This window comes from Colossoma macropomum, unplaced genomic scaffold, assembly GCF_904425465.1.
Source record: "Colossoma macropomum unplaced genomic scaffold, Colossoma_macropomum, whole genome shotgun sequence".
Taxonomy (NCBI): Eukaryota; Metazoa; Chordata; class Actinopteri; order Characiformes; family Serrasalmidae; genus Colossoma; species Colossoma macropomum.
The window spans coordinates 3,952,406-3,969,000 of record NW_023494805.1 but is presented as its reverse complement, the minus strand read 5'-3'; the positions used below and the strand labels follow the sequence as shown (position 1 = coordinate 3,969,000).

General features: G+C 42.5%; 1 protein-coding gene across 1 annotated transcript in view; it reads right to left on the bottom strand.

The window, feature by feature from the left end:
• Window positions 1–16,595, bottom strand: part of sorcs2 (sortilin-related VPS10 domain containing receptor 2) — a 408,078-nt gene that overhangs the window by 284,281 nt on the left and 107,202 nt on the right. Inside the window, exon 2 of the mRNA XM_036596509.1 lies at window positions 11,084–11,151. Within this exon, the coding sequence (XP_036452402.1) occupies window positions 11,084–11,151 (68 nt within the window). The remainder of the gene's footprint in view (window positions 1–11,083; window positions 11,152–16,595) is intronic.

Sequence of the window (16,595 nt, the reverse complement as noted above, 5' to 3'; positions counted from 1 at the left end):
TCTAATAAAGTGGCCAGTTGGTGGAAGCACAGGGTGGATTTAGACAGCGTGTGCTTTTAGTGGTTTTAAAATATTCCCAATATGTTAAACTCAGCAAACAAACAGAAAATGTGCAATAAACTGGCAGAAAAATCCCATATTTGGGTGAGTTCTCCGTAGAGGATGTATTAACTTACTTTTCACTTAGAACATCAACAACACGCGTACTTTAATCAGGGCTGTTCTGCATGCGACTGAATGTGTTTTGTGCCAGTTTTGATGGATGTGTATTTTCAAATGATGATGCTTTTGCTTCTGTTCAAGTACATTAGAGAGGAAAGTGATCTCCTCTTCACTCAGCTCCATTTCAGACACGTTCATTTAGTTCCTGATTCTCTGGGTTTAATTGGACTCTGCTGTGTTGGTTCAGTGATCACACCTCTCACTCTGGAGCCTTAGTGGTTTATTTTAGACCACAAGGACCCTAAAACAGGAGAACAGAGTCTAACACTGCAGCTCTGATGATCTAAACAATCCACAGTCCATCCGCAGCGTTTCTGCTGACTGTCTTTCCATCCCGGACCTCCACAATGCAATAACACATCTGGGGGCGAAATATGATTCAGCCAGATACAACAGTGAGACCCTGCTGACTGAAGAAGGTCCAATAACGCTCCAAATCTCCACATTAAAGAGCCGCACGGAGCCCAAATCTCCATCAGCGCGGACCCCTGCGACCCCCCCACGCTCTGAGATGGTCCTCTCTGAAAGCACGCACCTCTTATGTTTGGGACGCGGCCCGAACCCGCTCGGAGACGGCCGTGAGTTTCTTCGCTCACACTTCTGGCCTTCACTCTTTTATTTCAGTTTATTCTTTTCTTCCTCTGTTCAGCGGCTCTTTGATCTCTCGCCACAAGTGAACTCAGCTCAGCCGTGTAAGACGTCCCCTCAGCACTGAGGGGCTCTGAGGAACACGCAGAGTCAGCCTGGTGAGGGTGCACTGATACGGCACTGTGTGATGATGATGATGATGATGATGATGATGATGATCTCTGATATGTTTCCTACACACGTCAGTCAGAGCTGCTACATAAACACTCATTAAACCTGCTGTAATCAACATCTACTGAATCAGCATCACAGAGAGAGACAGGAACATTAATAACACAGACATTCTGTCTGTCTGTCTGTCTGTCTGTCTGTCTATCTGTCTATCTATGTATCTATATATCTGTCTATCTGTGTGTCTGACTGTCTATTTGCATACATGTCTGTCTATCTATCTATCTATTTATCTATCTATCTATCTATCTATCTATCTATCTATCTGTCTATCTATCTGTCTGTCTGTCTGTCTATTTATTTGTCTATCTTTCCATTCATCTAGCCATCTATCTATCTGTCTATTGATCTATCTATCTATCTATCTATCTATCTATCTGACTGTATGTCTGTCTATCTGTCTATCTGCCTGTCTGTCTATCTATCCATCTGTCTGTCTGTCTGTCTCTCTGTCTGTCTGAAAGGTAAACAGAAACTGTTGGTTTGTGTGTCTGATGGAGGTTTGAAGTCACACAGTGAGCTGATATAAATGGTGTGTTTTCTTTTAAAGGTTCTTTGTTCCTCTGAGAGTTCAGGACCGTTTAGGTGAAGTGTGTCCAAATCCCATCTGTCTTTCCTCTTTCTCTCTGTTTACTCGCTCTTCTTTTCTCTAGACACCTGAAGAGATGACACATCCACCAGCATTAGCTCAGCACGGCTAAAGTAACGACTCTCCAGTAGAGCACTGTTTTTAAACGTGAGTTATTTCTCACGCGTCGCTCTTTAAAACGACTGGAGAAACTGTGTGAAAGTGCTTCCAGTCAGTACTGCACTAGAGTTTATAGCAGAAGAGGAAATATTTTATTCCAACTGGAATTTGATGAAGCTACTGTTGAGCACGTGCCCGAACGTTTTGACGGATTTTGAAGGAATTTGCATAATTCCAGCCACACTGTTTACGCGCTAACCTCCAACAATTAAAACATCAGTGCAGAGAAAAGGGTTCAGTTTGTGCATAATTCATGCAGGCGCTCCTGCGGAGACACGGTCCGTCTGCCTAATGAAGGAACTGGCCGTTTGAAGTCTGCCGTCCGACGCTCCGCTGCATATCATGAATAATAGCACCCGAGGTAAAGGATCGCTCTAAAGCCGCCTGCATTATTCCAACCCCACTGACGCCCTGACGGACCCCCATCTGTTCCAGAAACATCTCTTTACGCTGCAGAACGAACTGTCCACTTTCGCCAACTGTTCCCAAACAGGCAGCATGTGGTCAAACACATGGCAGGTCAAGCTTTTCTTCTTCCATTTGTGCATTTTGCTGTGACACAGTGACAGATACAAATGCTAAAATTTAGAAAATACATGAAATGTTCCCCTAATCACTGTTCCCTACATTAGAGCACTATAGAACACTGTTATAGGGAACAGAAACGGTCCCCTAATCGCTGTTCCCTACGTTAGAGCACTATAGAACACTGTTATAGGGAACAGAAACGGTCCCCTAATCGCTGTTCCCTACGTTAGAGCACTATAGAACACTGTTATAGGGAACAGGAACGGTCCCCTAATTGCTGTTCCCTACGTTAGAGCACTATAGAACACTAGGGAACAGAAATGGTCCCCTAATCACTGTTCCCTACATTAGAGCGCTATAGAACACTATTATAGGGAACAGAAACGGTCCCCTAATTGCTGTTCCCTACGTTAGAGCACTATAGAACACTGTTATAGGGAACAGAAATGGTCCCCTAATCACTGTTCCCTACATTAGAGCACTATAGAACACTGTTATAGGGAACAGAAATGGTCCCCTAATCACTGTTCCCTACATTAGAGCACTATAGAACACTAGGGAACAGAAATGGTCCCCTAATCACTGTTCCCTACATTAGAGCACTATAGAACACTAGGGAACAGAAATGGTCCCCTAATCACTGTTCCCTACATTAGAGCACTATAGAACACTAGGGAACAGAAATGGTCCCCTAATTACTGTTCCCTACATTATATACTACATACAGTATGACCAAGGTGGTCCACCAGCATGACAACGCTGGTTGGCCAGTATGACCAAGGTGGTCCACCAGCAAGATGAAGCTGGCTGGCCAGTATAACCAAGGTGGTCCACCAGCATGACTAAGCTAGTTGACCAGTATAACCAAGCTTTCACACCTAATTAGTAAACTGAGCGGTGCCCCCATATACACAACAATGTGAGCGCGGCAGTTCTGGCTGGTAGCTATTATCAGCTAAACTTCACTTATTGTTATATAGTAACCAGAGATCAAACAATGGACACTCACTAAGGACTGACCACCACGCCGGAAACCCTTCATTCAGTCCACAACAGAGACACGCGTGAAATGTTGTTTACAGAGAGAGAGTTTACAGCTGCTGAAGCTGCTGCAGCGGTTTTGGAAAGTAATGATTTAGATATGAAACCTATGAGGATCATGTTATAAGAAGAGCCTTTAAAGGAGGATTTAAGAAGATATGCAGAAATCAATAGAATGACCTCAGACCCCAGAGTTCTGGGGCCGAACCATCTGGGGCAGAGTTCTACCTGATGTTCTGGGGCCGGATTCACTAAAGCTTTACTAGAAAAGGTCATGCTGTTGCCTCACAGCGTGAAGGGCCTGGGTTCGATTCCCCAGCCGGGCAACCAGCGTCTTCTGTGTGGAGTTTGTATGTTCTCCCCGCGTTGGTGTGGAGTTTGTATGTTCTCCCCGTGTCTGTATGGGGTTCCTCCCACTGTCCACAGACATGCATTCAGGCTGATTGGAGAACCAAATGTCCAAAAATGAAAAAAAAAGACATCAATAAGTGATGGCTGAGGAAAAATCCTCTTTGGTCAGTTTTAACCTTTATATTTGGCGAAATTCATTCTAACACAGTTTTAGAGATTTTCCTCGCCAGCTGAGACAAGCGTGAGATTGTGGAACGGTTAAGAAAACATTTAAGAACATTTCTTCGACAAATACTAATTATTTTTCTGAAGGGACCTTCATTAAGTCCGGCCGCTGGCCTATGAATGACGTTAGCCGCGCAGGAGAGTCTCAGACGCAGTCGGCGCTGCTCAAGCTCCGTTCTGTCCTGACTGAATTAGAGGTTAGACGTCCATGAAGTGCTGCAGGAGGAGGATTATGAAGTTAATTAGCAGGTTTAGAGACGTTATGCTAATAATAAACAGCAGCACAGAAGAGGCTCAGCTGGGTGCAGGAGATACGACAGAACACCACGCAGATGTTTCACGGGCAGAGCGTCAAACACACAAACTACCAGACCGGCCTGGTGGTCACTGTAGACGCCTGTCCCCTCGTTCAAACAAATATCCCTCTCTCTCTCTCTCTCTCTCTCTCTCTGTTTGTTCCCTGTCTTTCTATCCTGTCTCTCTCTGTCTGTCTCTCTCGGTCTCTCTCTTACTCTGTCAATTCTCAATCTCCATTGCTCTCTTCTTCCTTTCTCTCTCTCTCTCTCTGTTTGTTCTCTCTCTCTATCCTCGCTCTCTCTCTCTCTCTCTCTCTCTCTCTCTCTCTCTCTCTCTCTCTATCCTGGCTCTTTCTCCCTCTTTCTCTCTCTCCCTCTCTGTTTCTTCTGTTTCTCTACCCTGTCTCTCTCTGTCTTTCTTGTCTCTCTGTTTGTTCTCTCTCTCATTACTTTCTCTCTCTCCTCTCTTTGTATCTCTTTCTTTCAATCTCTCTCGCTCTCTTCTTCCTTTCTTCCTCTCTCTCCCCTCTTTCTCACTGTTCTCTCTCTCAATGTCTATCATTTCTCACTTTCATAGATAAATTTTTCATTGTCTCTCTCTCTCTCTCACTCCTCTTTCCCCTCTCTCTATCTCTACTTTCTCTCTCTCCTCTCTCTGTATCTCTCTCTCTGTCTCCCTCTCATTACTCTCTCTGTATTTCTCTCACTCCTCTTTCTTCTCTCTCTATCTCTACTTTCTCTCTATCCTCTCTCTGTCTCCCTCTCATTACTCTCTCTCTCATTACTTTCTCTCTCTCTCCTCTCTCTGTATCTCTCTCTCTCTGCTTCTCTGTATCTCTCTCTCTCTGCTTCTCTATCTCTCTCTCTCTCTGCTAAAGCATCATCAAGCAGGAACAACAACAAAAGATCATTGAGAACATTACAGAGTTTCAGAGCTCTCAATTTCATTTATCAGAAAATAATTATGATAAGATTCACAGAAAAGATTAAAGCGAAAGAGAAATAAGGGGAAAAAATAAATGATAAATACATGAAGGTGTTTACAAACAGGGCGATTTTTGAAATCTTGTGTGTGTGTGTGTGTGTGTAGTGTCTCTCTCTCTCTCTCTCTCTCTCTCTCTCTCTCTTGTGGTCAGTGTTTAGTATTCTGTCTGGTCATTAAACAGCTGTGTAGCTGATATATTCCTCCTCCCTAAAGCTCCATGTAAAATTAATGCCACCCTTTGCCTCGCTGGACTAACGAGGGCACCGGAACAAACACCGCATCCGTCATCCTGCACAGGCTTATTATGGTGTGATATAATATTGTTGGTTTTCTGAGTGTAACTAAATGAACACACCCTGTACAGAGATACACTACTGTACATTTTAATACACAATTACTGTTTATTTACTGAATTTAATACACTGGGGGAAAAATAATCTTCATAAAATCTAATTCTAAACAAGAACAAACACAGTGATACAGTTCTTTAACAGTTATATGTATCTTAAAGGGGCTCAAGGAGATAAACTGCTCCAGTTTCATGTTTCTGACTGAATATGACTGTTAGAACGTAAACTGTACCGAGACTCATCTGCTGATAGGAACGCAGACAAACATGAAGGAAGCTGACCAATAATCGCTTTGTAGACAAAAATCATCCAATAAAGTCTCTGCACTGATACTGAAGGCCAACCAGGTATTTCATCGAGCTCACAGTGATTATTTATTGATTTATTTATTTATTTTTAATATGTCAATCTCAGCAAAAACAGAAATATTGCACTAAAATTAGCTGAAGAATGACAGGCTGTTCCCTGAAGTGGACACATTCACTTATTTTTCACTTGGAAAATAAAACATTTGTGTATACTCTTAAAAAACATGGTTCTTCAAGGGTCCTTTAGTAAAAAAATGGTTCTGTGTAGAACTGTGAACACTCAAAGAACCATTTGTATGCTTAAAGCGTTGTTTGCATGATGAAATGGTTCTTTCAGACTGAGAGTGTGTTGTATATGGTTCTATATAGAACCTTTTTGAAAGAGCTCTATACAGCACCAAAAAGGGTACCACACACTCTTCAACAATCTGAAGAACCATTCACCACGCAAAAAAACAATTTAAGCATGCAAATGCTCACAATTCTACACAGAACCATATTCTTTGCTGAAGAACCCTTGAAGAACCATCTTTTTCAAGACTAAACGACTGTACTTTTAAAAATAAAGTATGCATGAAATGTTCTGTAGCAGAATCCTGTATCTCTGAAATTGTAGTTTCATTAAAAAATGTCACTTTCATGGGTTAAACAAGATTTATTTAAAGTATTTATAGGCAATTTCTATTGATCCATGCATCATGAAATGTTCACCAAAAAGGGAAAAATGAGGTTTTGACATGACAGCAATGTCATATAAGAATATCCACGAAATCAGTATATATTTAAAAAACTGTACATAATAATATATTTAAAAAAAATAAGTTAGAAATAAGAAGCTAAATAAATAAGAGGCTTTACAGTGATTTTATTATGGGTACCCTGCTGGATAAACTAGCATAAACCAGCATAAACCAGCACCAGACCAGCAAAAACCAGCATAAACCAGGTAAACCAGCACCAGACCAGCACCAGACCAGCAAAAACCAGCATAAACCAGGTAAACCAGCACCAGACCAGCAAAAACCAGCATAAACCAGGTAAACCAGCACCAGACCAGCACTATACCAGTGTAGACCAGGCTATTCATGCCAGTCTGTTCTGTTTTTTTTTCAGCGGGGTAAGGGGTGTTGTTGGGCACAAAAAGGAAGGTTTTCTGGTGTGATTGGTCAGTTTCACACAGAATGTAGACACACAAATCCACCAGTTCCACACAGTGAGAGGCAGACGACGTGTATCTCAGCCCCTCTTCACAGGCTCATAACTCCGGATGTGAGTCACATTCGATCTCGTGATAAGATGGAACGGAAAGGGCGACTCTACAGACTCAGGAACTGTTTGAACTGGATTTCTGAGCTGGATCATCACAAAGATACAGAAACAGATATAGAAACATTGGATCTGACAAGCGGACGAATTCGTGGACCCCAGAGGGTTAAGCACCGTAGGTATGAAGAAATACCTCGTTTGATTATTATCATTCTTGATTTATTGCCCAAATCTACACAGATTCCTCCTCTAATGTTCGGCGCTCCTCAGAAACCCTCTCATGTGGTAGGAGCCCATTCAAGCTCAACAAAAAAACAAAAACAAAACCACAAACTCATTTACATACAAGCCCAGATAACAACCACAGCTCAGACATCGCGGCCAGGAGCGGTCAAGGCTAGCTGGTAATGAGCTAGCGAGTGAGGCAATTAGCGCGCAGTGTTGGAAATCCCGCTAGCGCTCCTAATTAAGAGAATACCTCCGCTGGTTACAGGAGTGTGAGGCTCTGTTATTACGCCCCACAGGGACGAGGGGACCATGGCCCAGTGCCCACCAGAGAGACATGAAGGTGGGCCAAACCCTTTAGAGAGATATGCTGGGGCACACATTAGGCTTAAATGATGCTTCAGGCTGTGGACCCACACAGGGGCCCACAATTATCAGATAAATTCATTTTCTGTGTTGTCCAGTCTGGCATACGATAATTATAAGACAAAAACATCTCTGCCACGCACAGGCACATAAACAAAACAAGGACTTTCAACTGATTATTGGTGCCCATTAAAGGCTCATCTACTAGATCTAATGGACTGTAGAATTAGAGTTTGAATAAAATATTCCCATAAGTCCAAACCTGATCATCTAAGTTTTAGTGCACATAACTTCTGGACACTTTCTGTCACTTTGATGCTGTTTGTTAATTCCAGTTGGGACACTGCAGTTATTCAGTGCCAGAACAAAACCTTGTGTGTTTACAGGAGGAAACAAGAATGTTCTTAAATTTCAATGTAACCTAATAAAACAAGATTTTGTTCCAAGTGATTTTGGATCATTTGACACACTGTAAAGGGCAGGTGGCGTTTATTACATATATTAGTTATGTATTCAAAAAAGCAAAGTGAAAAAATGACGATAGAAGGTTTTGTTCCGCATGTGAGTACATATGTCTGCATAGATATCATATACCTGAGAATATCCTGTTTATAACAGCATGTATGTATATATATATATATATATACACACACACCGATCAGGCATAACATTCTGACCACCTCCTTGTTTCTACACTCATTGTCCTTTTTATCAGCTCTACTTACTATATAGGTGCACTTTGTAGTTCTACAGTTACAGACTGTAGTCCATCTGTTTCTCTGATACTTTGTTAGCCCCCTTTTACCCTGTTCTTCAGTGGTCAGGACCCCCATGGACCCTCACAGAGCAGGTACTATTTGGGTGGTGGATCATTCTCAGCACTGCAGTAACACTGACGTGGTGGTGGTGTGTTAGTGTGTGTTGTGCTGGTCCGAGTGGATCAGACACAGCAGTGCTGCTGGAGTTTTTAAACACCTCAGTGACACTGCTGGACTGAGAATAGCCCACCAACCAAAAATATCCAGCCAACAGCGTCCTGTGGGCAGCGTCCTGTGACCACTGATGAAGGACTAGAGGATGACCAACACAAACTGTGCAGCAGCAGATGAGCTATCGTCTCTGACTTTACATCTACAAGGTGGACTGACAAGTTAGGAGTGTCTAATAGAGTGGACAGTGAGTGGACACAGTGTTTAAAACTCCAGCAGCACTGACTCAAAATGACTGGTTCCATTGACTTACACAGAAAGGAAAGTAGGTGTTTCCTTATAGATAGATAGATAGATAGATAGATTGATTGATTGATAATAGCACATAAACAAAACATGGATTTTCAAACGTATGCATTATTGCTGCCTATTAAAATACTATCTATTGAATTTAATGGACTACAGTGCTGTAGTTTTAATAAAATATTCCCAGAAGTCCACAGTATCAGGCCATGATCAGCGCTAATTGTTGAGCACTTCCTGAGCTCACTTGGGTGAACTGGGACAACTGAATTGTGGTGAAAACACGAAGTCAGTGTGGGTCCAGAGGCCTCTGAAGGGCCTTGATTTTAACCATGGCTGTAATTTGCCTCATTGATCCAGTGTTCGCTCAGAGCGTTGGCTGCTCGTGTCCTCAGAAATTAAGGTGACGCGTACTTGAGATGCAGCACCAGCATAAATAGTGGGGGCAGTAAACCACACTGCGAGGTGATGTCAGCTGCAGACTGAACACAGCATCACAGCAGAGCCTTCCACCTGTTTCTCACAATAAACAGTAACACAGCCTTGTTGTGCTATATTAGTCTCGCAGAGCCAGATGTTATCTAGTACCAACACATCTGGGGACAACTCCTTAAACTTTTAGAGCTGGAAAAATCTGCCTCAAAAAGGAGATACACCCCCTCTGAAACCAGCCAAAGTGCTGTAGTCCGTGCTCTTTTAATGTCCAGAGTACAATCGATAACACAAGCAAAACAAGCTAGGACAGGGCACACAGAGGGCACACAGAGGGCACACAGAGGGCACATAGAGGGCACACAGAGGGCCCATAGAGGGCACACAGAGGGCACACAGAGGGCACATAGAGGGCACACAGAGGGCCCATAGAGGGCACACAGAGGGCACACAGAGGGCACACAGAGGGCACATAGAGGGCACACCGAGGGCACACAGAGGGCACATAGAGGGCACATAGAGGGCACATAGAGGACACATAGAGGGCAAATGTGAGCTCCAATTCGAACAATAAAATGAGAAATGGCCCCACTTGTGGACACCTCTCCAAGACCACAAGTGCACCAGCTGGGACAGAGCTACAGTTGCTGCCCAACTTGTAGTGGAACTAAAAGGAGCAAAGATTAGCTGTTAGGCCAGGAGTCGAGAACATGCGGCTCTTTTACTGCCCTGTTGTGGCTCCACAGCTGAATCAGATTTGTAGGTAAAAGTAAAATAATCCTCCTTTACAGTAAAATAAAGCTCTGCTGATCATTCAACACAGTTTAACAATAAATGGTCTTAAACTCTGGAGTTAATGTAGAACTGCTAATTCACCCTTTAACCCTGAAGATCAGCACCCAGACTGCTGGTCACCATAGCAACGCAGACAAAAAGACGAAGTTAAGACGAACTTTGACAATCGAGCGAACACTAAAAAGTCGTGAAGCTGAACTCAGCTTCTCATTCGCCAGCTTCTTGTTTGAATTTTCCCATTCCACCTTAAATTGTGCAGCTGTTACATTCTGGCACCATTTAAGGTGAAACAGGAAAATTCAGACAAGAAGTTGGCGAATGAGAAGCAACTTCAGCTTCGTAAGAAGTCAAACGTTGAGAGACATTTTTCAAGAATCTGTTCTACTTTTGCGGAAAAGTTTCCTGCTGGAGATGCGAGAAAAGCAGCTATAGCTGAGCTAAAGCTTAAAGCAGAGCAAAGTAAGTCTGCGTTTTCGTTTCTATTTTCTGGTCTATACCAAGACATTAATACATATTAAGACATATTTTCAGCCAAGATGGTAAAACGTTACATTAATAAAATGGACATAAAGTGTTGTGGCTCCCAAAGTGGTTTGACTTTTGTTGAAAGGACAAAATAGCTCTTCTTAACATTTGGGTTGCGACCCCTGGCCTAGTCCCTGTTCACTTCCTTTGATAGCAAACTAGCTCTGGCTTAAACAAGCAGGATTACAGACAGCACAGCAAACAGGCTTTAGTCTTGCAGAAGGTCAGAGAGCATTTCTACACCATGGCTAACACTTGTGATCTAGTCTCATGGTCACTCTTCTTCACAAGGCTAACTAGCACCAAGCTCATGCTAACTTTCATTCATGACAACAATGCTAGCTGAGAGAAAGACCCAGCATCGCCTACCTCCAGAGGGAGCTCTCCAGCACCTTGGTGGAATCCGCATGGTAATACTTGGTGAGGATGAGGATGACCTGTGGAGAAAGAGAGAACAGTTCAGTTACATCACTCGCTCAAACCTGCTGGTCAACCAAAGTACAGTGAAAAATCAGACCACGTATCTAAATACAACAACACATAGACAGACAAGGTGGATTCCTCTTTTGGGGTGACAACGGAAAATGAGCTGTACATTCTGGTGAGTAATTTTAATTTCATCTTGAATATTCTTTGTGCTGTAATGATACTTTATGCACACGTTTTGTACTAAATCAATAACTTTAGCACACGTTTTGTTCTATAACTATACCTTTCGCACGTTTTGTACTGTAACAATACCTTTTGCACACGTTTTGTACTATAACAATAACTTTCGCACACGTTTTGTTCTATAACTATACCTTTCGCACGTTTTGTACTGTAACAATATCTTTTGCACACGTTTTGTTCTATAACAATATCTTTCGCACATACAGGTATACTGTAACAATACCTTTTGCACATTTTGTACTGTAACAATACCTTTTGCACACTTTTTGTACTGTAACAATACCTGTTGCACAGGTTTTGTACTATAACAATATCTTTTGCACCGGTTTTGTACCATAACAATATCTTTTGCACACTTTTGGTATTGTTACAGTACCTGAACTGACCTATTTTAAGAATTAAGTTAAATGGTGTCAACACTGATCTCAATATTGCCTTTTCATATTAAATGGTTAAAATGAATTAACTCTACTACAGTTATTTATAATTTAGTTATTACACCTACTGTGATTATACAATTATTTTACACTGTTGCGCTTATCAATTTTGAAGTGTCAGCTGTTCATAATGGATTAATCGAAAGAAATTATTCAGAATTACTTGGAATAAAATCTTGCTGCATCAACTTACATTAAAGAGTCTTTCTTTTCCTACTTTTGTGAAGTTGCTGTTCTGAATATTTGAGGTTTTGCGATCAAATGCACGTATTAAAGTGCCTGAATTTATATGTTTGTTTGGTTTTTTTGGCCCGGTCCAACTGTCAGGCCATCCCAATATATCCCTGACCCCTAGGAAAAGAATAAGGTGGGAAATCTACAGAACCATCACTGGCCTTTGAGGAGAACCGCTACAAACAGCCCCGGGCGCAAAACTACAGAGCAAAAACAAACAGCCCTTCTTCTCCATTCTTTACCTTCCTTTACCCCAGGAGGAAAAGAACGTGTGTATTATTTCAGCGCAGTTGAGTTTTAAAGCCACGCTGAGAGTTCTCCTGCTAAAACCTCGTATACAGAACCGCACCTGTTGGCTACCTGTACTTCAGACAGAAATATTTACTCCGAAGGTTCCTCTGGCCTCCTATAAAAATTACAACACATACACGCAGAGCTCGTATTTCTTTTGTTTCCCGTGTGCTTTGAGCCGTGTTGTTCATGTAGAGGCAGAGAAAGAAGAGATTCTTACACATTTCCATATGTTTTATTCATGCCGCCGCTGCCGCTGCTGGGATTAGAACCCACCCACAGATCACCAGTGTGTGTGCGTGTCCTCATCACTCCCAGCAGCTCTGACAGTAAAGCCCAGTGGAAACACGTTGCCATGACAAAAGGCTGTACATTTCACATCCCCGGCTGAGTGACTGACAGGTCAGTTTTGGGTGGAGTGAATGGAGAAGAGTGAGCGCTCTTATTGGACGAGACTCAGGGATCAGTTCAAATGTACACCGTTTCCCCTCCTCACGCCAAACGCAGCCAATCAGCTGACACGTTTGGAGCCTCACACTGGAGATGGAAGGCTACTGTTGCTAACAAGCAACGGAAGCCAAATGATTAAGCTTAAGCAGTACCAGTTCCAGGTAGCATTCCAGGTGATTGCTAGGCGGTTGCTATGTTATTCCAGGTTGTTGCAAGGGTGTTGCTACTTGGTTTCTATGGTATACTAGGTTTTTGATAGCTTGCCGCTCAGTGGTGATGGAAGCCAAGATATTGGGCAGCTTCAGCAGTACTCCAGTTTTGCTATGGTGCTACTAGATGGTTGCTATTCCAGGTAGTGTTCTAGGTGGTTGCCAGGTGATTGCTAGGTGGTTGCTCTGTTATTACATTAAGTTGCTGCAAGAGTGTTGCTAGTTGCTTTCTGTGATATTCTAGTTTTGCCTTTGGTGCTGCTAGATGGATGCTATTCCAGGTGGTTGCCAGGTGATTCCTAGATAGTTGCTATGTCATTCCAGGTTGTTGCAAGGGTGTTGTCAGTTGCTTTCAATGGTATTCTATGTGATTGCTAGGTTGTCGCAAAGTGGTTGCAACGGCATCATAGGACATAGGAGGTGATTGCTAGTGGTTGCTATGTTGTTCCAGGTTGTTACAAGGGTACTGTTAGTAGTTTTTGATGGAATTCTAGTCGTTGCTAGGTTGTTGCTAAGTGGTTGCTATGGTACTGTAGGAAGTACTGGAAATAATTTTGTTGAAATAATTTTAATCTTGATCGTAATAGAGTAGGTTTTACTAAAAAGCTACAGTCAGTAACACTCCTACTCACTGGCCACTTTATTAGAAACACCAACCTTGAGATGTCAGAGTCACTGCAGTGCTGAGAATGATCCACTGGCCAAATAATACCTGCTCAGTGGTGATCCTGTGGGGGTCCTGGCCATTCATGTACAGGGTGAAGGAGGGCTACTTGTAGAACTACAGAATGCACCCATATGGTAAATGGACACTTGAGTGTAGATACAAGGTAAGTGGACCTAATGATAGGGCTAGTGAGTCCCAGAGGTGTGTTGCTCTCTAATTGTCTGTACTGCCCCCTAGAGACACAGCAAGACAGTGCAGCTGGGGCAGCATTGAACACAAAGGCTCCTTTCATACAGCTGGAACAGTCCAGCATGGGAAAGAACACAGTACAGTACAGCACTATCTGCACTGATAATGAGAAAACAGCACACACACACATACACGATGTCCACCACAGGCTCTCTATTGACTTTCAAAGCACATCTTAAAAAGCTCCTCACATTCAGAATGCGCTCCCCGAGCTGCGAACCCTCCAACTGCACGTTGCCAACCCCTCAAAAAAAACGTAAAAATCAGCCGAGTCATTCGTGTAACTGTTTCCAGGGGCCGATAACAACCATCAGGAGCGTTTTAGCACTGAAGAGCGTTCCAGCAGATGGGACGCGGAGGCCGAATTCCTGTAAATCACCACAGAGCAGCTTTCCAGCACTGGAACTCTCTGAGGAAAGGGAGGAATTCTGGAAATCTGAGTTCCAGTTTCATATAGCACAGCCCGAAGTGGAAAAGATATCAGATTCCAGACGGTGCCTTCGTACCCGGAGGCGTTAGCGGCTAGCGGCTCCGAGGAATCTCTTCTGCTAATCTTCATTCCCCTCAAACTGAGCTCGACTTCAATACTTCGCTGCCAAATCAACCACAAGGCTGTGAGGAATCTGCAGTGTTGCACTCAGAGAACAGCACAAAATATGATAAAATACACAAATATGACTAAACATGGACAATATAATCATAATTAACCGTTCGCAAACGTCCTGCCTCGCTTGGTTACAGTTGCTATTTCTTCCAGCTCAAGCCAACTAGGAGCATTTGTAGCACTTGTACTTACAAACTTTGAAGTTCAGTAGCAAAAGGAGTGTTTGAAAAAGGAAATGTATTATTATTAAAAAATAAACAGGTTTTATAAGCCTTTCAGGGCAGATGTAAGCTACTGGTTTGAGAACTGTGAAAATATGAGTGTATGAATAAATGTAAAATATGAATGAATCTTTTGCATTATATATAAAAGTTACATATGTGCATATTTAAAGACATATGCAAATGTTTGGGTACTTTTTTTAGACATGTTTTGTTGATTTAAGGTAAAACAAGTTAACACATCCTATACAGAGGATGCAGGTGGCATTTATCTGCAAATGTTAGTGCACAATATCTATTTATTTCTATTTATTAGCAAAAGAAAACAGTAATTGTGCATTGAAGCATGCATAAGTGTGATCTCTGTAGAGGATGTGTTCATTTATTTTAACGTCTGCACATACTGGCATATATTTAAATTTCTGAAAATGGTTAAAAATGGCACATTTAAATATATCTAGCACACTTGTAATGCACATATATTGCATATATTGCATATATACAATGCTTTTAATGTGAACACTGTAGAGTCCTGTCATTTACTCTGTTATTGTGTGTTAAACTAGATGATTTGATCTTTCTGACCACAAATAATAATATTAATCATAATCATAAAATATTTACTTTTTATAAGTAATTGTAATAACCCCATTTTAGTCTACACTACATCTGCACAGCCAGCAAACTTTTGAGGGGGAGGTCCCTACTAGCCACACACTTCACCCCGACAGTGACCCCCCAACACTCAAACACAACATCCCCGACACATAATATCACAAATAACACTTAAACTAACAAGAAACAACATAAACAACACAAATAGTCCTTTTTCAGGAGGGCACATGCATATCATGACCCTTTGTGTGTGGTCATCTGCATAGCCACACCTCCAAAGTCTCAGGCGCCGGCGCCAGCTCCAGCCAATAGTAGAACGCTACAATATGAACCGCTTAGCAACGCCCTAGCAACCACCTGCAGTACCGTAGCAACAACTTACTGACAACCTAGCAACCACCCAGAATACCATTGAAACCAACTAGCAACACCCTTGCAACCGTCTTGCACACCACAGCAACCGCTGAGCAATCCCCTAGCAACCACTGCAAGTTCTTTTCCAGCTCAGGCGCCAATCAGAGGGTTAAACAAGCCATCCAGCATGGTGCTACTGTTATGACAACACTGTCACATTTCATAATGAACATTAGAGTTCAGTAATGTATAACTGTAGAGATCACCTAGTGACAGTGTAACATGTCACCAGGTTACAGACACTTATATAAAGGCTCAGGGTTTACAGGGCTTTTTCCTGACTACAGAAACAGAATCATGCTCTTTTTTATTTGTGAAGGCACTCAGCAGGTGGTGAAGATCTGATAATGCTGGGTTTAAAGTGAAGGAAATAAACAGAAAGACATGAATGACTCAGCAGGACTTAATCAGGCCAGAATGTCTGCTGTCAAAGTGCAAAAATAAATAAATAAATAAAAGAAAATAAATCTGCCAGATATTGGTAGAGCCAGAGAGAGAGAGGGGGAGTCTGAGAGTGAAAGAGAGATACTAAAAAAGACAGCTCTGTGCTCTCTCTGACCCACTGGCACACAGCTAAAGTGCTGCCTGTGTGAGTGTTTCTGAGACTCAACGCAACATCGTTAGGATGTTTCCGGGTGGTTGCTATTCCAGTGGTGTTCCAGGTGGTTGCTAGGGGACGGCTCGGTGGATGCTGTGGTATGCAAGATGGTTGCAAGGGTGTTGCTAGTTGGTTTCTATGGTATTCTGGGTGGTTGCTAGGTTGTCAGTCAGTGTGTCCCAATTTGGGGACTGCATCCTTCGGAGGCTGCATTTGAAGG